Here is a 23,239-nt window from a genome sequence, read left to right as displayed (position 1 = left end):
CATGCCTAAGGCATGTTCACGCAGATGAGCAGGGCCCTGGGCATCTTTCTTTTGGTGTTTTTCAGAGTCAGTAGAAAGGCCTCTTTAGTGTCCTAAGTTTTCATAACTGTGACCTTAATTGCCTACCGTCTGTAAGCTGTTAGTGCCTTAGCGACCATTCCACATGTGCATGTTCATTAATTGTTTATGGTTCATTGAACAAGCATGGGAAACAGTGTTTAAACCCTTTACAATTAAGATCTGTGAAGTTATTTGGATTTTTACGAATTATCTTTGGAAGACAGGGTCGTGAAAAAGGGACGTTTCTTTTTTTGCTGAGTTCATGTATATATGGGGCACCCCCACCTTGCAAGGACAGTGGGGCTGTGTGCTACGCCACTGCTTATAACTTTAAGGTAAGTATAATTATAAGAAATCTAAGATGTGTCAAATAAATTATATCCAGCTCAAGGCTCCAATCAAACAATTGTATTTCTAAAGCCCTTTTTACATCAGCCGATGTCACAAAGTGCTGTACAGAAACCCAGCCTAAAACCCCAAACAGCAAGCAATGCAGATGTAGACGCACAGTGGCTTGGAAAAACTCCCTAGAAAGGCAGGAACCTAGGAAGAAAGCTAGAGAGGAGCCAGGCTCTGAGGGGTGGCCAGTCCTCTTCTGGCAGTGCTGGGTTGAGATTATAACAGAACATGGCCAAGATGTTCAAAAGTTCATAGATGACCAGCAGGGTCAAATAATAATAATAATCACAGTGGTTGTAGAAGGTGCAACAGGTCGGCACCTCAGGAGTAAATGTCAGTTGGCTTTTCATAGCCGATCATTCAGAGTTAGAGACAGTAGGTGCGGTAGAGAGAGAGAGTCGAAAACAGCAGGTCCGGGACAAGGTAGCACGTCCGGTGAACAGGTCAGTGTTTCATAGCTACAGGCAGAACAGTTGAAATTGAAGCAGCAGCACGACCAGGTGGACTGGGGACAGGAAGGAGTCATCAGCTATGATTTGGTTTGATAACTTGCTAGCTAAGTGGCTAGATGTCAAGATCAAGCTTATTGGTTACAGCAGAGACATTCAATCCCCTCCTGGATCAAGATCCCTGGTGCCTAAATTGTTTTGCGCAACAACAACAACAAAAAGTATTTTTTTTTAAAATAGCACCGCTTCTCTGCATATTCGGTAATACCATATACCCCAAATATGGTACAGAAACTGTTTGAAAATCTGGATACTGCCCAACACTAGCTCACGCTCTCTATGACAAAAAAAGAGTGAGGGAGACCAAGAAAGAGAGAGCGCAAGAGCGAGAGAACAAAGATAATGGTGTGTGAGCTCACACTGCAGGGCTGTTCGCCTGAACCTGTCTGTCTGAGAGGAGTGGGCCGTTTTAGCATGCTGGGCACTAAAATACATCTTAGTCTGCAGAAAGTCTGCACATTTCTGTTCCAACCTCAACTTAATGACTTGGATAGATCAAATCATTTAGTGGCTATGACACTTAACATCTTTTGCCAAGATCTTGAAGGCAATTCATTGAGTAAGGAGAAGAAAAAAACTGCTGAGGAACAAATTTTGGAAGTGGAAAGTATGTTATGTAAAAGGGGTGTAGGTTTGGTGACTTGTGATCAGCTACGTTATATTGCACTAATTACTTCTCTAATAGGATGGCCCAAAGGGCTGTCTTCTCAGTGCGTGCAAACAGTTGAGGCATAATACCTCAATATTCCTCCAGTGTTGGACACAGCTGGTGCTATATTACCATGCCAACCAACCAGCAGTTGAAAAAAAATGTTTAATGAATTCTCATGGTGGAAGTGGGCTACATAAGCTCGACAAGTTCTGTACAAGATGGACGACTATACACGTGTGGCCATTTGGCTTATGTGAGTTGAGCATCCTTCAGATAGCAGTAAAACTAGCCTGATGGACAGCTTCAGCATCACCTCTGCATTGTCCCCTTCCTAGTTAAATCCCACTTGATTGATGTTCCTTTAGGATATAAAACAAGCTGACCGTAAAATAGCGTTGGGAATTCCGCCCATAATTTAACTCGATCAATGCCCACAACCCTATCATAAAACAAAAATGCTGAAGTCAAGGGATATGGAAATAGTCTAAATTGGCTTTATGGAAGCATACTAGCTATATGTGCTGTATAATGTTCCAGGCTCTTGAGAGTACATTACTTCCCACCTGATCCTTTTATTCAGGTGTAAACACTAAGACCTTGTGCATTCTTGAACAACGGTTAATATAACATTATTGTTTATATTTATTTCCTTGGTCTGTTCCAGTGTACAAATACAGTTTATTTATGACAGAATGTTCCTTTTGGCAACTGTACTTAAAACAGTTTGATTTGAAAATTGAGAACCATAAGATCATGGACTGCAACTGTTGCAAGGGAAGTCATAAACTCGTGGAAAACATCTCCGAAACCTGATGAAAAGCGTGAGACAATAACAGCTTTTGAGTTTTTTGAGCGTCAGGGTCACAGCACTGAAACATTATCGCAATGGGATCCTGCAAAAAATGTCTGGTGATGGCGAATGGTAATTTAAACAGAAAAAAAATCGAAATAAAGTAATCTTTATCATAAATTCCCAATGTTTGAATCACAAGTGTTTACTAAGTGTTATTGTACATCACAGAATAATAGAATGTAGTTCTGATGTGGAAGGATGCATGATTACAACATATGTGACCAACTCTAGCAGACTCAATTAAAGCCCAGTAAAACAAAGTGATGAAAAAGCCAGATTAATGGATGACATGAAAAATATATGCACTCACTTTGGTAAAACTCGAATCAAATTGATTTTCATTGCACCATTTACCAAAATAAAACATTGTTAACAGCTCGAAGCAAAACCCTGGTGGTTCTTGGGCGAGAAAAACAACTTGAGAGCCAGGTCTGAACAAAGCCAACTACACAACCCAGCCATGGAATAACACAAATATGACTACACCAAACATAAAAACACAAAATGCTAAGAATGACAATATCAAGGTAAAACATTTCTGTGGTTTTGGATTATGCAAAGTTTACTGATATGAAATAATTACGAACACCCCCTCCCATCCGTCCACGTCTGCTCCAAGACACTACACTGGTGTGTCTGAGTGTTTATTAGAGGGAATGGAGGGGCTCATCCATTTAGAGTCTGGCATAGGGGTGGGAGGCTACTGAAAGTTTACTATAGCCCAACATGCCTCGTGCCATCAACCCCTGGGCCCCTATCTACAAAGCATCTCAGAAAAGACCCTAGGAATCCTGTTAAAACCTTAAGACAAAAAAATGACTCCCAGTACAGAGTAGGTTTTAGGGTGATGTTAGGACACTGCTCTGAGCCAGGAGTAAAAATCCACTCATAAAAGTTTCTCAGCTGGTAAAGATGGTGATGACGCTCTTTGACATTGTTGTAAATTATGGGGAATAACCAATCGCGTGGAGGCATCTCCAGCTGCTTCAGACAACTATGGTGAATGTGACTATACAATGTCATTTTTGCCTGACATTTTCTTAAGAAATTCTGATCTTTGAATAATGTGATAGGCATACCGGTAATGCACTGAATAATACAGTATAATGGTTGTTAAAAGCGATTAAAAAAATATATATTACTGTTATGCACTTGTCTTCACTTCTGTTCAACAACTCATTATAGCTTTTGACACAGTAGGCATAAAGTTACTTGCCAATAACGTTTCATTAAACGTTTCAAATGTAATTAACCACCGAACACATAGGCCCTTGATGCTGTCAATTGCCCAACGTATAGGCACGCCAAATCTTGGCATATTTTTTAACAACGTGATGTTGCGCTCCAAAAGGAATAACATGATGTAGGTTACTGAAATAATCTAAACAAAATTTTATTAGGGCCCCCAAAAGACGAAGGCCGACTCTGACTGCATGTGTGGGTATGGATGTGGGTATGCAGACCCATCAGGAGTTCAGATTTATTGTGGCCCCCACCCCCATCAAATTTGCCCATCACTGGTCTTGATTATTTATGGATTCATCATATAGAAATATTTAAATATTATTTTAACCTTATAACAATTGCCTGTCTATGGCGCAGGAACCACTGACACGCTGCCCTTTTCTATTATGAAGACACCTGCTGGTAACTTAGGACAGCTTATGGAGGTCTCTTTAATGTCTATCGACTAGGTAGGACTCTTCTGACTAAAGAGGTTTCATGCAAAGGGCTGCCAAGGGCTGTTACGGTGACTATATTACTGCCACCTCGGCAGTCACGAATCAGGACCGCAGTCAAATTCCAAATATGCAACCCTATTGAGCTGTTGTGGGAGCAGCTTGACTGTATGGTACATAAGAAGAACCCATCAAGCCAATCCAACTTGTGGGAGGTGCTTCAGGAAGCATGGGGTGAAATCTCTTCAAATTACCTCAACAAATTGACAACTAGAATGCCAAAGGTCTGCAAAGCTGTAATTGCCGAAAATGTAGGATTCTTTGACGTAAGCAAAGTTTGAAGGACACAATTATTATTTCAATTATAAATCATTATTTATAACCTTGTGACCTCAAGCTTTTGAACGGTAGTGTATAGGAGGCCCTGTTTCAAATTATCACTTTGTTAACCGCTCACTCCCTCAGAAATCGTTTCAGAAAAATATACTTTCTATTTTATTCAGCTGTTCAGTTGTATTCTAATATAAATAAATAGTGTAGCCCACAGCCATATGGCATAGATAGCTGCTCTATAGACGACTCAGAATATATTATTCTGCTATTCTGTTGTTCCGAAATAGTTTCCTTAGACCTGCCTAAAATAAATATATTGATTTATTGTGAAGGTGTAGACTATATTAAATGGATTTATTAGACTTTTTAAAATGTAGATGTTCCAGAAGGTCCGCTTCAGTGGCTTGTAGGCTGTGTGTGGAAGCCCGGAGATGCTAACGTGTTCATTAACGTGAGACCGGCAGTTATTTGCATGACAGTTACCGGCTGACAAAATGTCATGATCACCACAGCCATATTCATGCATAGCTTTTATTTTTACCCATAAGAATAGGAGTAAAATGTCTCGATTCTCAGCACTTACGACCAATATTCTACTCTGAGACGCTTTGTGGACACGGACCCTGTTCTCTGGCATGACCTCCTCTTCTCCTTCAGCCAACACCATCACTCCCAGTCATCGGACAAGGGGTAATTATTTATCAGAGGAAACTGACAGCCTGGAATCTATAGAGCAGCTGATGATATTGAACATGACGCTATGAGCCGCTGACAAATGTGTTATGGAGGAAAGACGTAATAGAATTTAGCAAAGAGAGAGAGACATGGCATCCTGCACAGTAAGACCCAATATGTGAGGTATACTTTTGGATAGCACCCCGTGAGTGCAGATCGTCTAATGATTTGAAGTTACAGTGGGGGAAAAAAGTATTTGATCCCCTGCTGATTTTGTACGTTTGCACACTGACAAAGAAAGGATCAGTCTATCATTTTAATGGTAGGTTTATTTGAACAGTGAGAGACAGAATAACAACAGAAATATCCAGAAAAACGCAACACACTCTTAAAGGGAGTGCTCCTAACCGCAGCTTGTTACCTGTAAAAAAGACACCTGTCCACAGAAGCAATCAGATTCCAAACTCTCCACCATGGCCAAGACCAAAGAGCTCTCCAAGGATGTCAGGGACAAGATTGTAGACCTACATAAGGCTGGAATGGGCTACAAGAACATCGCCAAGCAGCTTGGTGAGAAGGTGACAACATTTGGTGCGATTATTCGCAAATGGAAGAAACACAAAAGAACTGTCAATATCCCTCGGCCTGGGGCTCCATGCAAGATCTCACCTCGTGGAGTTGCAATGATCATGAGAACGGTGAGGAATCAGCCCAGAACTACACGGGAGGATCTTGTCAATGATCTCAAGGCAGCTGGGACCATAGTCACCAAGATAACAATTGGTAACACAATAAGCCGTGAAGGACTGAAATCCTGCAGCGCCCGCAAGGTCCCCCTGCTCAAGAATACATATACAAGCCCATCTGAAGTTTGCCAATGAACATCTGAATGACTCAGAGGACAACTGGTGAAAGTGTTGTGGTCAGATGAGACCAAAATGGAGCTCTTTGACATCAACTCGCAGTGTTTGGAGGAGGAGGAATGCTGCCTATGACCCCAAGAACACGATCTCCACCGTCAAACAAGGAGGTGGAAACATCATGTTTTGGGGGTGTTTTTCTGCTAATGGGACAGGACAACTTCACCGCATCAAAGGGACGATGGACGGGCCATGTACCGTTAAATCTTGGGTGAGAACCTTCTTCCCTCAGCCAGGGCATTGAAAATGGGTCGTGGATGGGTATTCCAGCATGACAATGACCCAAAACACACGGCCAAGGCAGCAAAGGAGTGGCTCAAGAAGAAGCACATTAAGGTCCTGGAGTGACCTAGCCAGTCTCCAGACCTTAATCCCATAGAAAATCTGTGGAGGGAGCTGAAGGTTCGAGTTGCCAAACGTCAGCCTCAAAACCTTAATGACTTGGAGATCTGCAAAGAGGAATGGGACAAAATCCCTCCTGAGATGTGTGCAAACCTGGTGGCCAACTACAAGAAACGTCTGACCTCTGTGATTGCCAACAAGGGTTTCGCCACCAATTACTAAGTCATGTTTTGCAGAGGGGTCAAATACTTATTTCCCTCATTAAAATGCAAATCATTTTATAACATTTTTGACATGCGTTTTTCTGGATTTTTTTGTTGTTATTCTGTCTCTCACTGTTCAAATAAACCTACTATTAAAATTATAGACTGATCATTTCTTTGTAAGTGGGCAAACGTACAAAATCAGCAGGGGATCAAATACTTTTTCCCCCCAGTGTATATCTTTTAATTAAACATGCGTATGGTGGATATTCTCATCTGTAGTGAAGCTTAAAACCTTGAGTCTTTAAAGTTGTTTCTTGTGCTAAATGAATTTACTGCAAATGGTGATGATGTTATGAAAAGTTGTCCATCATTGGAATTAAATAACCCAATGGATGTTGTAGGAAGAGCTGTAAAGCCCAGCACATGAGAAAGTGGAGACAAAAGTTGAACGTCCTTAATATGTTCTGCATTTACAATTTACTTTTGCATTTGTTTTAATGGAAATAGTTTGCCAGCTATTCATCATAATAGGCATGCTATTTAATGGGCCAAAACAGGCTACAATAAAAAGATATAGAATAATAGAGGATGGTAGAGATGTTTGGTGGCTCAAAATGTAAAAAGTAAAATATCAGCCTAACAAAAAAATGTTAGCCTACATCTTAAAAATGTTTTGAAGTTGGTGGGCTGCTCCTCCTGCCACAGTGGAGATGAGATTTTCAAGATGAGAGAGGCAGAGAGAGAGAGAGGGAAAAGACAACCTGCACCAGTCAATTAAATACAAACCACTGAGGGAAAAGGGCGAGTCAGAATTATCAGAGTTCCACTCTGCAATAATATCCAACTATGATAATATCTATACAATGGCTGAATCACTTCACACCAATTCCTTTCCAACTATTGAATATAATGGATTGATCATAATGTAAAAAAAAACATGTTTTTTTTGGAGAATGTAATTAATTTCAATGATAATACATTGTTTGCCTAGTCAGCAGTCTGCTATACGCACATATTTTTAACCACCATGATTCTTTGTTAAGACAGTTGCAATTGGTCCATGTAAAAAACGTCTGAAGGAGGTAGTGTTTCCATTTTCTTTTTTTTCCTCGTGTGGCTATCAGATATAAGCCACAAGCATTTACTTATATTACACGTGACCGAGCTGCTGAATAAAATACATCCTGTAAAACTACTCCATACACAATTTATGGACAGGGACATTGTTCAAAAGGAATTTCCAGCTCAGAGCAGGTGCCCAATGTTGTTCACAGATCATTTGTAATATCTTGGAGATACACTGAACAAAAATATATACACAACATGTAAAGTGTTGGTCCCATGTTTCATGAGCTGAAATAAAGATCCCAGAAACTTTCCATATGCACAAAAAGCTTATTTCTCTCAAAATGTTTTAAACAAATTTGTTTACATCCCTGTTTGTGAGCATTTCTCCTTTGCCAAGATAATCCATCCACCTGACAGGTACGGCATATCAAGAAGCTGATTAAACAGCATGATCATTACACAGGTGCATCTTGTGATGGCTGCTGTAACCGACTTCAGTGGGCAAATTCTCACCTTCGAAGGCCACTGTCACGCTGGAGAAGTGTGCTCTTCACGGATGAATCCCGGTTTCAACTGTACATGGCAGACTGCATGTATGGCATCGTGTTGGCGAGCTCTTTGCTGATGTCCACATAGTGAACAGAGTGCCCCATGGTGGCGATGGGGTTATGGTATGGGCAGGCATAAGCTACGGACAACAAACAGAATTGCATTTTATCGATGTCAATTTGAATGCACAGAGAGACCGTGATGGGATCCTGAGGCTTATTGTTGTACCATTCATCCGCTGCCATAACCTCATGCTTCAGCATGACAATGCACGGCCCCATGTCACTAAGATCTGTACACAATTACTGGATGATGAAACATTTCCCAGTTCGTCCATGGCCTGCATACTCACCAGACATGTCACCCATTGAGCATGTTTGGGATGCTCTGGATCAACGTATACGTGCTCTAGTTTCTTCCAACAACTTCGCACAGCCATTTAAGAGGAGTGGAACAACATTCCACAAATCGACAGCCTGATGAACTCTATGCGAAGGAGATGTGTTGGCAAATGGGGCAGCAGCGTAGCCTAGTGGTTAGAGCGTTGGACTAGTAACCGAAAGGTTGCAAAATCGAATCCCCGAGCTGACAAGGTACAAATCTGTCGTTCTGCCCCTGAACAAGGCCCGTCATTGAAAATAATAATTTGTTCTTAACTGACTTGCCTAGTTATATATAAAAAAAAATGGTGGTCACCTGACACTAAATGGTTTTCTGATCCACGCCCCTACTTCTTTAAGGTATCTGGGACCAAGAGATGTGTGTATTCCAGTCATGTGAAATCCATATATTAGGGCCTGATGCATTTCAATTAACTGATTTCCTTCTATGAACTTTAACTCAGTAAAATCTTAGAAATTGTTGCACATTGTGTTTATATTTTTGTTCAGTGTAGAACAGCCTGGACTATGTGAACTCTGTACACTTATCAGTATATTAGGATCAAATTTCATAGGTATATTTGGATACCGCTACTTTTTTCACTGCACTGTTAGTTGACAGACAATGTGTCTGACAATAATAGTAATAAACTCAACATCCATTCTGTAGTGACTCAAAGCACCCCAGATGACGATTTGGCAGTGCTGTGTGTGGCTTAAAATAATGAGGTACTGTAGTTTGTATACACTTCTCTTTTGTATTGAAAGTACATTATCTTAAATTGGATTTTGAGAGGCGTTTCCTGATGAACTGGGTTGCATTCCAGAGATGAGAATACATGATTCACAACCAAGTCTGCATGCAATCATAACAACCTCAACTCACTTACCTTGGAAAATCTGACTTGTCAGTGCAAGGCAGTGGAATGTAGCAAGAAGTGCAGCACCAACATAACTGCAATCCTTATTATACCTATAGCATGTGAAGTTGGTGCAAAAGCCAATCAATGTTTTGGTCAACCAAAGCACTAGCTCTTGGCTTTCTTCCAGGCTGCAGGGTGAGAATGTGCAGGGTGAGAATGCTGAGAATGCAAATGTTTTATATTCAACATAACTTTGAGGAGATTTGCCAACTCAACTCTTCTTAATTTTGGCCATAAAATAGACCCCAAAACCCCGTAACTAGAGAGGAACACTAGAAATGATTAAGGCACTTATTAGTTATCATTCTATTGATTATGTAAAGATAAAGGCTTGATAAGACACCAATATAGCTGTGCCCATAGTCCTAAATCTTGTATGGAAATATGATCTAGCCTACAGTAGACTAGATTAAAGCATTAAAGCATTAGATTAAAGGTATATGTTACGGTGATTACTGGAACCCTTATGATGCGGTGGCAAGGTAGGACGCTTTAACCGATAACCCTTACCCCACTACTCAAACTACCATTTCCCAGAGCTGTAGTACGTAACCAAACACAATCAGGAATACCTAATTAATCGTATTGATCAGTGGTTAGATATCTGACATCTTCTACATTCAATTCATAACCAAGTGGCAGTCATTATTGATACCTGGGTGAGGGCCTGATCATTTTATTCACTTTAACAGCTAGATTTCAGCTGCAGCTATATTGTCCTCAATGGCATTCCTACCCATTTTAACGTCAGAAGCCTCAAGAAGTTTTGGCTTTATTTACAGTACAGCTTCAATGCAATATATTGTCTAGAGTCATTCTATTTGACCTCTACAAACATGTTTTTCTATTTGTGCTGAGAAATGTCATCTCGGAGCAAGATGGCATGCCGTTACAAATCAATAGGAACACTGGCTGGCAAAATAAAAGCTTGGGAGTGATCCTCTTAGCCGCTAGTTGTTCTCAGTCAGTCACTCAACACGGCAGTCAAAAAGCGTCGAGTACACACACACGCTCCAGTATCTCATCTAAACGCTGGGGGACGAAGGGAGAGGGACAGACATCAAACACATGAAGCACCACTTACCGCTTTCCCTTCACACATACGTTCTCTCAACTCACTAGACAAAATATATTAATACACATTTCTATGGAAAGAAACGATAGGAATAATTGTTTGCACAGAAGAGATGTTTTGTGTATAATCAAACTTACTTTAAGCTGGGCAGCCATGAATGACAGACTACAAAGGAGAAACAAGTGACAAGTCTGCCAGTGACAATGAAGCCAGGAGAGACCTGTACTTTACTGGTGCAAAGAGGTCACAGGTCATCGATCAACCAAAGCCAAACAAAACAGATGATACATTAAACCCTACGGGGGTTCAATAGAGTTGATAACAATATGGATTAGCATGAAGGCATGCATTACTGTGAGGAGTTAGGATTTGTGACAATATAATGGTTGTGGCATAATCACAACAGGACCAGAGTGTGATGTAATAAAGAGTACATTATGTGATGCATACTTTGTCTGCTCTCCCCTTTTATAAAGCAACAACTCTAAACCAGGGCTGTTGAATTCCGGTCCTGGTTTTTGTTTCTACCTGGTAGTTAATTGCACTCACCTGGTATCCCAGGTCTGAATTAGTCCCTTATTAGGAGAGGAGGAAAACCAGAAGTGTTTTGTCACTCCAGGACTGACATTGAACAGCCCTGCTCCAAACCAAATTACCACTAAACTTTTGACCCCTCAAAAAACATCCCCAAACTAATCGTGCAAAACTTGAGGATTCCAGTGTGTTGGACAAGGACAACAAGGTTGACATCCCCTTTGGTCATGTCATGTCTACCCCCTTGAATTGACTGCACTCAACTCATCAGTAAAGCCCCGCCAGGCTTTCCTCCCCCAACCAGCACTATCTAATATGCCAGCTGAGGAGCCCCAGGGGGGTGGGGCCTCCAGGGGCCACAGAGGTTGAGGAGTCCAAGCGGAGTGACATTGAGCTCACATGGTCCATCACGTCATGGACCTCCAGCCCTCCACACCTACGGCTCCCTTGTTTGATTGGCTTGTCACACGTCAGCTCATCCAATCCCATCCCCTAGGAGCTTGCCAGCATGTCAGATCCAAGGGCTTGTGGTGTTTGTTTGCCTCCATTCTCATTTGACATGGGTGATTACTTGAAACAAATCCTGCCAGTGCAAAGTCAATGACAAAGAGCATGCAGTCCAACGCACTTTGGTATGTGTCATTGAAGTGTTGCTCCTGTCTCTCCGCTGGCTTACCCCTAAAAATATATTACGTTAGAATCGTGTTGTTCAAAAAGTTACATGTTCAGTGTGTAACCATGACTGGCAGAATTGTTCGGAGGAAATGAAGCAATGGCAGGAGCATCAGTGACTGATATGGGGGTTTATTGATGTTGAATCCAGTCAGGTGTTATTCATCTTTGGATAATCCCCCTTGTCGTTTCTCATTCTGACTATGCTCCTCTTTGTGCAACAGTGCAGTGGCCTCCAAACACAGCTAAACACTTAACAACCTGTCAGGATGGAATTGATATTGTTCTTCAGTTGAATGGAATAAAAAAGGAAGATATGGAGGCTAATGCTACAACCTCCCTTCTGGTAATATGTTATTATTATTATTATAATATACTGAACAAAAATATAAAAGCAACATGTAAAGTACTGGTCCCATGTTTTATGAGCCGAAATAAAAGATCCCAGAAATGTTCTATATACACAAAAAGCTTCTCAAATGTTGTGAATACATTTGTTTACATCCCTGTTAGTGAGCATTTAATCATTTGCCAAGATAGACCTGACAGGTGTGGCATATCAAGAAGCTGATTAAACAGCATGATTGTTACACAGGTGCACCTTGTGCTGGGGACAATAAAAGGCCACTCTAAAATGTGCAGTTTCGTCACACAACACAAGGCCACAGATGTCTCAAGTTGAGGGAGTGTGCAATTGGCATGCTGACTGCAGGAATGTTCAACAGAGCTGTTGCCAGGAGAATTGAATGTACATTTCTCTACCACAAGCCGCCCCCCAATGTCGTTTTAGAGAATTTGGTAGTACGTCCAACCGGCCTCACAACCGCAGACCACATGTAACCACACCAGCCCAGGACCTCCACATCCAGCTTCTTCACCTGCCGGATCGTCTGAGCCCAGCCACCCGGACAGCTGATGAAGTTGAGGAGCATTTCTGTCTGTAATAAAGCCCTTTTGTGGGTGGGCCTACGCCGTCCCAGGCCCATACATGGCTGCACCCCTGCCCAGTCATGTAAAATCCACTCAGGCCCCCCTTCCAGCATTGGGTAACATCTCTATACATTTTGCCATGTATAATGTTCATTCATGTGATATGAGTGACCCAAACATTAAAACAAAATCTATGGGCTAAAAAAAACTTTAAAAAAAATTGTTAGCTGACATAGGCTAGTTGATTTGGACATTTCTGAAAAGTTATAAATATCTCTAAGGTTTGCAATGACTGACATGACAATAGTGAAACTGATGACACACTACCCAATTTATAAATGGCACCTTGTGCATTCGACCCCCCACCCACCTCACAATTTGGGAAACACTGGTGTAGATGCTGTGATGTGGACCTACCTGTATAGCCAGCATTATGGGTGGCCTACCACAAGTCTGAAATTGTGTATATGTACATCAAGAGACTGAACTAAATGCCATAGTCAAAACAATATTTCAACCACCATTCATCATTTATTTTCTCTAGTCTCACAGGGGAGGGCCACAACAGGAGCCACACCACCCACAGACGATCAACAACACTCATCCCACTGACCTGGTATTGATCCGAGAACGACTCCTCTCAATCAATTCAAAAGTGGCCTGAATACTCACCAGGAGAAACAGCTGCTCTACTTTGCATAACCACATGGACTGATTATTTGAATTCCAATTTCAGGTGGGAGTGATAGACTGATCCGGGGTCACCTTCGATTACACTCCAAAGAACAGTGTACTGTACCTACGGATTCCATTTGGAGACTCCATGCCTCGTTTCATATTTTAAATATGATCATTGTCTGTTCAATAGTTTCAACAGGGGCCTGAGAAAATACATGACATAAATGAGGAAATATCAATAAATAACTTGAGGCCCAAATACAAGATCAAATACAAAGTGCAACAGTAATTATCTTTAACTAATACCAACAGGGTAGAGTGATCTACAGTTGGCAAAGCTTCTGCATGTCAAAAACGGCAGATCTTGTTTTGTGTATTTTCATGCGATTAGAGAGAAATCTGTTTTCCTTTTCTGGGACTTGAGCCACAAAACATTAAGGCTTGTTAGAATGTATAATGAGTAACAAATAAAATTATACTTACATTTACGTTTACATTTTAGTCATTTAGCAGACGCTCTTATCCAGAGCGACTTACAAATTGGTGCATTCACCTATAATATCCAGTGGAACAACCACTTTACAATAGTGCATCTAAATCTTTTAAGGGGGGGGTTAGAAGGATTACTTTATCCTATCCCAGGTATTCCTTGAAGAGGTGGGGTTTCAGGTGTCTCCGGAAGGTGGTGATTGACTCCGCTGTCCTGGCGTCGTGAGGGAGCTTGTTCCACCATTGGGGTGCCAGAGCAGCGAACAGTTTTGACTGGGCTGAGCGGGAACTGTGCTTCCTCAGAGGTAGGGAGGCGAGCAGGCCAGAGGTGGATGAACGGAGTGCCCTTGTTTGGGTGTAGGGCCTGATCAGAGCCTGAAGGTATGGAGGTGCCGTTCCCCTCACAGCTCCGTAGACAAGCACCATGGTCTTGTAGCGGATGCGAGCTTCGACTGGAAGCCAGTGGAGAGAGCGGAGGAGCGGGGTGACGTGAGAGAACTTGGGAAGGTTGAACACCAGACGGGCTGCGGCGTTCTGGATGAGTTGTAGGGGTTTAATGGCACAGGCAGGGAGCCCAGCCAACAGCGAGTTGCAATAATCCAGACGGGAGATGACAAGTGCCTGGATTAGGACCTGCGCCGCTTCCTGTGTGAGGCAGGGTCGTACTCTGCGAATGTTGTAGGGCATGAACCTACAGGATCGGGTCACCGCCTTGATGTTGGTGGAGAACGACAGGGTGTTGTCCAGGGTCACGCCAAGGCTCTTAGCACTCTGGGAGGAGGACACAAGGGAGTTGTCAACCGTGATGGCGAGATCATGGAACGGGCAGTCCTTCCCCGGGAGGAAGAGCAGCTCCGTCTTGCCGAGGTTCAGCTTGAGGTGGTGATCCGTCATCCACACTGATATGTCTGCCAGACATGCAGAGATGCGATTCGCCACCTGGTTGTCAGAAGGGGGAAAGGAGAAGATTAATTGTGTGTCATCTGCATAGCAATGATATGAGAGACCATGTGAGGATATGACAGAGCCAAGTGACTTGGTGTATAGCGAGAATAGGAGTGGGCCAAGAACAGAGCCCTGGGGGACACCAGTGGTGAGAGCACGTGGTGCGGAGACAGATTCTCGCCACGCCACCTGGTAGGAGCGACCTGTCAGGTAGGACGCAATCCAAGCGTGCGCGGTGCCGGAGATGCCCAGCTCGGAGAGGGTGGAGAGGAGGATCTGATGGTTCACGGTATCAAAGGCAGCAGATAGGTCTAGAAGGATGAGAGCAGAGGAGAGAGAGTTAGCTTTAGCAGTGCGGAGAGCCTCCGTGACACAGAGAAGAGCAGTCTCAGTTGAATGCCCAGTCTTGAAACCTGACTGATTAGGATCAAGAAGGTCATTCTGAGAGAGATAGCAAGAGAGCTGGCCAAGGACGGCGCGTTCAAGAGTTTTGGAGAGAAAGGAAAGAAGGGATACTGGTCTGTAGTTGTTGACATCGGAGGGATCGAGTGTAGGTTTTTTCAGAAGGGGTGCAACTCTCGCTCTCTTGAAGACGGAAGGGACGTAGCCAGCGGTCAAGGATGCGTTGATGAGCGAGGTGAGGTAGGGGAGAAGGTCTCCGGAAATGGTCTGGAGAAGAGAGGAGGGGATAGGGTCAAGTGGGCAGGTTGTTGGGCGGCCGGCCGTCACAAGACGCGAGATTTCATCTGGAGAGAGAGGGGAGAAAGAGGTCAAAGCACAGGGTAGGGCAGTGTGAGCAGGACCAGCAGTGTCGTTTGACTTAGCAACGAGGATCGGATGTCGTCAACCTTCTTTTCAAAATGGTTGACGAAGTCATCCGCAGAGAGGGAGGAGGGGGGGAGGGGGAGGAGGATTCAGGAGGGAGGAGAAGGTAGCAAAGAGCTTCCTAGGGTTAGAGGCAGATGCTTGGAGTTTAGAGTGGTAGAAAGTGGCTTTAGCAGCAGAGACAGAAGAGGAAAATGTAGAGAGGAGGGAGTGAAAGGATGCCAGGTCCGCAGGGAGGCGAGTTTTCCTCCATTTCCGCTCGGCTGCCCGGAGCCCTGTTCTGTGAGCTCGCAGTGAGTCGTCGAGCCACGGAGCAGGAGGGGAGGACCGAGCCGGCCTGGAGGATAGGGGACAGAGGAAATCAAAGGATGCAGAGAGGGAGGAGAGGAGGGTTGAGGAGGCAGAATCAGGAGATAGGTTGGAGAAGGTTTGAGCAGAGGGAAGAGATGATAGGATGGAAGAGGAGAGAGTAGCGGGAGAGAGAGAGCGAAGGTTGGGACGGCGCAATACCATCCGAGTAGGGGGAGAGTGAGAAGTGTTGGATGAGAGCGAGAGGGAAAAGGATACAAGGTAGTGGTCGGAGACTTGGAGGGGAGTTGCAATGAGATTAGTGGAAGAACAGCATCTAGTAAAGATGAGGTCAAGCGTATTGCCTGCCTTGTGAGTAGGGGGGGAAGGTGAGAGGGTGAGGTCGAAAGAGGAGAGGAGTGGAAAGAAGGAGGCAGAGAGGAATGAGTCGAAGGTAGGCGTGGGGAGGTTAAAGTCACCCAGAACTGTGAGAGGTGAGCCATCCTCAGGAAAGGAACTTATCAAGGCGTCAAGCTCATTGATGAACTCTCCAAGGGAACCTGGAGGGCGATAAATGATAAGGATGTTAAGCTTGAAAGGGCTGGTAACTGTGACAGCATGGAATTCAAATGAGATAGACAGATGGGTCAGGGGAGAAAGAGAGAATGTCCACTTGGGAGAGATGAGGATTCCAGTGCCACCACCCCGCTGGCTCGATGCTCTAGGGGTATGCGAGAACACGTAGTCAGACGAGGAGAGAGCAGTAGGAGTAGCAGTGTTATCTGTGGTGATCCATGTTTCCGTCAGCGCCAGGAAGTCTAGGGACTGGAGGGTAGCATAGGCTGAGATGAACTCAGCCTTGTTGGCCGCAGACCGGCAGTTCCAGAGGCTGCCGGAGACCTGGAACTCCACGTGGGTCGTGCGCGCTGGGACCAGCAGGTTAGAGTGGCAGCGGCCACGCGGTGTGGAGCGTTTGTATCGCCTGTGCAGAGGAGAGAGAACAGGGATAGGCAGAGACATAGTAGACAAGCTACAGAAGAGGCTACGCTAATGCAAATGAGATTGGAGTGACAAGTGGACTACACGTCTCGAATGTTCAGGAAGTTAAGCTTAAGACCCAACGTCTTCACGTCTCCTTTCATTAATATTCATGTGTTTTTCAAACATTGCTTGTGTGGACTAACACACTTTTGATTCAATATTCTGACTGGTTGATATTTCTGCATGCAAATTACCTGAAAACTGGGCTACCTCCTCCCACAGTTCCAGTAAACACAAATGCCAACAATGCTTAGGCTAATTTAGGAAATAAAATTCTATTACAAGATAGTAATACTACGCTTTGAGGCAACAGCCTAATATTATTATTTGAATGGAAACAGTGTATTAAAGACATAAAATGCAACATGCAACAATTTCAATATTTTCTGAGTTACAGTTCATAGAAGGAAATCAGTCAATTTAAATAAATTCATTAGGCCCTAATCTAATGTATGGATTTCACATGACTGGGAAGGGACGCAGCCAGGCCCCCCCCCCTCCTCAGATGATCCCGCAGGTGAAGAAGCAGGATGTGAAGGTCCTGGGCTGGTGTGGTTACATGTGGTCTGCGGTTGTGAGGCCAGTTAGACGTACTGCCAAATTCTCTAAAATTACTTTAGAGGTGGCTTAAATTATCATTACATTCTCTGGCAACAGCTCTGGTGGACATTCCTGCAGTCAGCATGCCAATTGCACGCTCCCTCAAAACTTGAGACATCTGTAGCATTGTGTTGTGTGACAAAAATACACATTTTCGATTGACCTTTTATTGTACCCAGCACAAGGTGCACCTGTGTAAAAATATAAAGAAATATTCACTAACAGGGATGTAAACAAATTTGTGCACAGAATTTGAGAGAAATAAGCTTTTTGTGCATATGGAAAATTACTGGGCTCTTATTTCAGCTCACGAAACATGGGCCCACCACCTTACATTTTGTGTTTATATTTTTGTTCAGTATAATTGAGGATTTTAATTAACATTGCACTGGTATAAAATATGTCCTCGTGAAGAACCTAATAAAAAAGACATTGGTAGGCCCGTAGGTATCGTTTCAGAATACAAATGTATCATGAAGCTAGAGCGCATGCCAGAACTCTGTTCCATTAGATGTCTAGCAATGAGAATGTTGTGAATAATAAAACAGTTGGAAGACAACATAGATATGCATTTGTAAGCTCAAAATCACTATAACATTCTGATTGTAGTGTCCTCTTCCAACTCCAAACAACAGCTTGAGGCATGGAAAGACTTTCATTCATTTCATTCTCGTTGGAAGGAAATGTCCCATTAAGCGAGTCAAAAATCTTTGCTCTACATACGACAGACAAGTCCAAATTTCATAAGAGGCAGTTCACACCAATTTCCCTTAAGATAGGAGAAAGCTCACCTTGACAGTCTGGTCCAAGGATGCAGTAGCTACTCGAGACTGGGGTCCCATCAGGCCACAGTGGATGTCAGTGATGGGGAGAGAGTGACGGTAGAGGTCATGGCGAGGCTCAGGGGTGAGTGACAGGTCCAGCTGAACTACACTGCAACACAGAGGGAGCGTGTGGTCATTTATTTACATATGCATAAAAAATGCTGGGATTTCACATTAAGTAGTGAAGGTGACTAGCACTGATTACACACTAACCTCAGAACACCAATAAAATTCCATTACAAATCATTTTAATCTTTCTACCTCACATGTAAAAGTAAACCAAAAATGTATTTCCTTCGTATTTGCTAAGGTTTGACCATTTAAAAACTAGAATATCACTATTATTTTAGCATTAATTAATAGTGACAAAAAATATTATTTTCCTGTATTTTTATAGTCAGAGCATTTGGGCCAAAAATGCAATTACAGCTTCCTGAGCACATATAGCTCTGAGCTTCACTGGTTCTGGCTCAGTAGAGACAACATCTTGCCAGAGCAGGACAGGAGAAAAGGAGAGAGGGAGGCATATAGGTGGTTGAGCAGAGACAGAGGGAAGATACGGGGATAGAAAGCCTGCTGATTAAATGAGCAGGACCCAGGCCCCATTCTGTCAGCTCAGCAGCGAGAGGCGCTCCCTGGCAGGATCTCAGGGACAACCTGTATCAACATCTGTGACAAACATCACCCGTAACAGGAACACACCGCAGCATGGGCTTCTGCTCTGGCGTGTGCTCATAAAAAGGGAGGAGAGAAGAAGAAGCCTGGGGCATTCTGAGGAAAATCAAACCCCTAACAGACTTCCAGGTGCAATACTCCCTTTTGGAGCCAATTTCGGCTCAAAGTTGCTCAGGGTGTATTGCAGAGATATTACTGTGGACACGGCCGATCATTACGTCCCACTGGGAAGGGGTCGATGCAAACCACTTAATGTCGGTGCGTGGGCCCGACCAAGGCATTTCACCACAGGTGAAAGATGCATTTCCCGATGCAGCCCGGTGGCCATTTAAAATTCCTCTCAGACCCGTAGCACTCCCTCTTTATGCTACAATGAGTTTCACATTGCCCCTTCAAAAAGGGGAAGGTCAGAGAAAGTAGCAAACACTGGACTTCAAACTTTAATTGGGAATTAAAGTCAGACAAAGAGAGTGGATGTGTTTGTGATATATACACTGAGTGTACAAAACATTAGGAACACCTTCCTAATATTGAGTTGCACCCCCTTCTGTCCGTTCGTCAGGGTATGGACTACAAGGTGTCGAAAGCGTTCCACAGGGATGCTGGCCCATGATGACTCCAATGTCTCCCACATTTGTGTCAAGTTGGCTGGATGTCCTTTGGATGATGGACCGTTCTTGAGTGTGAAAAACCCAGCAGCATTGCAGTTCTTGACACACTCAAACCAGTGCGCCTGGCACCTACTACCATACTCCGTTGAACGGCACTTAAATATTTTGTCTTGCCCATTCACCCTCTGAATTGGGCACACATACACAATCCATGTCTCAATTGTCTCAAGGCTTAAAAATCCTTCTTTAACATGTCTCCTCCCCTTCATCTACACTGATTGAAGTGGATTCAACAAGCATTCATAGATTTCACCTGGTCAGTCTATACCATGGAAAGAACAAGTGTTGATAATGTTTTCTACACTTAGTGTAAAACTATGTATGTTGTATTGTCACATACACTGGATAGGTGCAGTGAAATGTGTTGTTTTACAGGGTCAGCCATAGTAGTACAGCATCCCTGGAGCAAACTAGGGTTAAGTGTCTTCGACAGATTCTCTCACCTTGTCGCCTTGGGTATTCGAACCAGCGACCTTTCAGTTACTGGCCCAACGCTCTAACCACTAGGCTAGCTGCCACCTTATACAGTGGGCTCCAAAATTACTGGCACCCCTGACTGGCAATGCACAAACAATACTTAAAAAATATAAACAATATAATTAAAGATAAACTCAAAATGTGAGAAATACTGTACTTTATTAATGTTTCAATGGAACCAACCAAAATCAAAAATGTATTTTGTATTAAATAATTGTAACCAAAGTCAAGGTTTCATAATTATTGGCACTCCTCATTTAGTACTTAGTGCAACCACCTCTGGCAAGGATAACAGCATGGAGTCTTTTCCTGTAATGTTTGACAAGGTTAAGGAACACATTTGGAGGGATTTTGGACCATTCCTCTATGCAGATCCTTTCAAGATCCTTCACATTCTTGGTTTTGCACTTATTAACTACCCTCTTCCACTCAGCCCACAGGTTTTCGATTGGATTTTTGTCCGGAGACTGAGATGGCCATGGCAGAACATTGATTTTGATGTCACAGAACCATTTCTGTGTGGATCAAGAGGTATGTTTCGGGTCATTGTCTTGTTGGAAAGTCCACCTACGGCCAAGTCCCAGCCTTCTGGCAGAGGCAACCAGATTGTCAGCCAAAATTGCCTGATACTTGGTGGAATTCATTATGCCATCAATCTTAACCAGTGCCCCTGGACCTCTGGAATTAAAACAGCCCCAAAACATCACCTACCCCCCTCCATATTTCGCCGTGGGTATGAGGTGCCTCTCCTTGTATGCATCTCTGTTTCGACGCCAAACATGCCGATGCTGTATCTGACCAAAACGTTCAATTTTGGTCTCATCTGACCAGAGCACCTTCTTCCAGTCATAATTTAAATGATGTTTGGCAAACTCCAAGCGCTTGCGTCTGTGTCTTGGGGTCAGAAAGGGCTTTCTTCTGGCAACCCTTCCAAAGAGCCTGTGGTTTTGGAGGTGGCATCTGATGGTGCTTTTTGAAACCTGGTGACCCCAAGACGTCACCAAGGCCTGCAATTCTTTCACAGTGATTCTTGGGGATTTTGTTGCTTCTCTCACCATCCTCCTCCCCATCCTGGGGGGCAAAATGCATTTGCGTCCTCTACCTGTGAGGTTTACAACTGTTCCATATCTTTTGAATTTTTTAAATAATTGCCCTGACAGTGCTCAGTGGTATATTCAATAGTTTGTGGATCTTCTTGTAGCCATTACCAGATTTATGAAGGTCTACAACCATCTGTCTCTTTTGAACTGCCAGTTCTTTTGTTTTCTTCATGGTGTTGGATGACAGCAGGATATTGCATGTGTGTTACATCATTTTTATACCCTAGGGAAACAGGAAGTGATGTAATGGCTCAATATAGTTCCTTAAGACTTAGATAAACTTAAATAAGTGGAATTTAATTTGTGGTAGATGTTATTTACTATCATCTTTAAGGGTGCCATTAATTGTGAAACCTTGATTTGGAGGACATTGATTTTGAATTAAAATCAATAAATTATTTTGGTTGGTTCCATTGAAACATTAATAAAGTACAGTATTTCTCACATGTTGGTATTTTGAGTTTCTCTATAATTATATTGTTTATATTTGTTTAAGCATTGTTTGTGCATTGCCGGTAAGGGGTGCCAGTAATTTTGGAGCCCACTATATATAGTCGTAGCTTCAGTCATGTTAATAAGATCCTCCTCTCCACCCTCTCAGGGCTGGGCGTCTCAGGCTCTCCACATTCCTGGATTGCATCCTACCTGGCAGGCTCCTCCTACCAGGTGACATGGAGAGGATCTGTGTCTGCACTAGGGCTGTTGCGGTGACTGTATTACCGGCAGTCACGATTCATGAAGGCAGTCAAATTCCACGTGACCGTTTAGTCACGCTAATTAGGCTTCTCCAAGCTCGGATGCTGCTGCTGGTCATTAGTAGCCTAACAAACTTGCTAACTGCCTGGTACTCACTCAGCACTGTAATATCCCTCTAACCACTCTGACATCAATGCAAATGTATTTTAAAATCTAATCAAACACTTCATGGAGAGCCCATGAGCTCATGTTGCGCAACATTTCTATAGGCTATGCAATTGTGTTAGAAAACAGGATGATGGCCTCTTAAAAAGAGTATCCCATAAGCTTCTATAGACTAGGCCTACTATATTTATTCTCAACATTCCTAATAATTTAGCACATTGCTTCTCTTTACAACAGGAGTATAGCCTACCTGGCTGGCATGAAAATTAATCACAGGAAAAGGGTCCTCCATTCGCTATTTAAGTGCATAGATGACATGTATTTTTTCCACTGCCCCTGTTTCGATACAGGTGCATGATAATGGTACATTCTAAATCAAAACAAATTTCACATATATTATTTAGTAAACAATAGAGGTCGGCCGATTAATCGGAATGGCCGATTAATTAGGGCCGATTTCAAGTTTTTATAACAATCGGAAACCGGTATTTTTGGACACCGATGTGGCCGTTTTTTAAATATTTTTTTTACACCTTTATTTTACTAGGCAAGTCAGTTAAGAACACATTCTTATTTTCAATGACGGCCTAGGAACGGTGGGTTAACTGCCTTGTTCAGGGGCAGAACGACAGATTTTTGCCTTGTCAGTTCGGGGATTCGTTTATTCAACCTTCCGGTTACTAGTCCAACGCTCTAACCACCTGCCTTACTTTGCACTCCACGAGGAGCCTGCGTGCCAGGCTGACTACCTGTTACGCGAGGGCAGCAAGATGCCAAGGTAAGTTGCTAGCTAGCATTAAAATTATAGATTTTTATAAATCTTCACATAATCACTAGTTAACTACACATGGTTGATGATATTACTAGTTTATCTAGCGTGTCCTGCGTTGCATATAATCGATGCGGTGCCTGTTAATTTCTCATCAAATCACAGCCTACTTCGCCAAATGGGTGATAATTTAGCACTGTCATTGCACCAAACCTAACCATAAACATCAATGCCTTT

General features: G+C 43.1%; 1 protein-coding gene across 1 annotated transcript in view; it reads right to left on the bottom strand.

Annotated features, from left to right (window-relative positions):
• Nucleotides 1–23,239, bottom strand: part of LOC106573963 (WD repeat-containing protein 18-like) — a 76,325-nt gene that overhangs the window by 43,906 nt on the left and 9,180 nt on the right. The window contains 1 exon segment of the mRNA XM_045696672.1: nt 18,417–18,558. Within this exon segment, the coding sequence (XP_045552628.1) occupies nt 18,417–18,558 (142 nt within the window).

The sequence above is a fragment of the Salmo salar genome, chromosome ssa16 (genome assembly GCF_905237065.1).
Source record: "Salmo salar chromosome ssa16, Ssal_v3.1, whole genome shotgun sequence".
Classification (NCBI taxonomy): Eukaryota; Metazoa; Chordata; class Actinopteri; order Salmoniformes; family Salmonidae; genus Salmo; species Salmo salar.
This window is presented reverse-complemented; position numbering and strand designations above follow the sequence as displayed.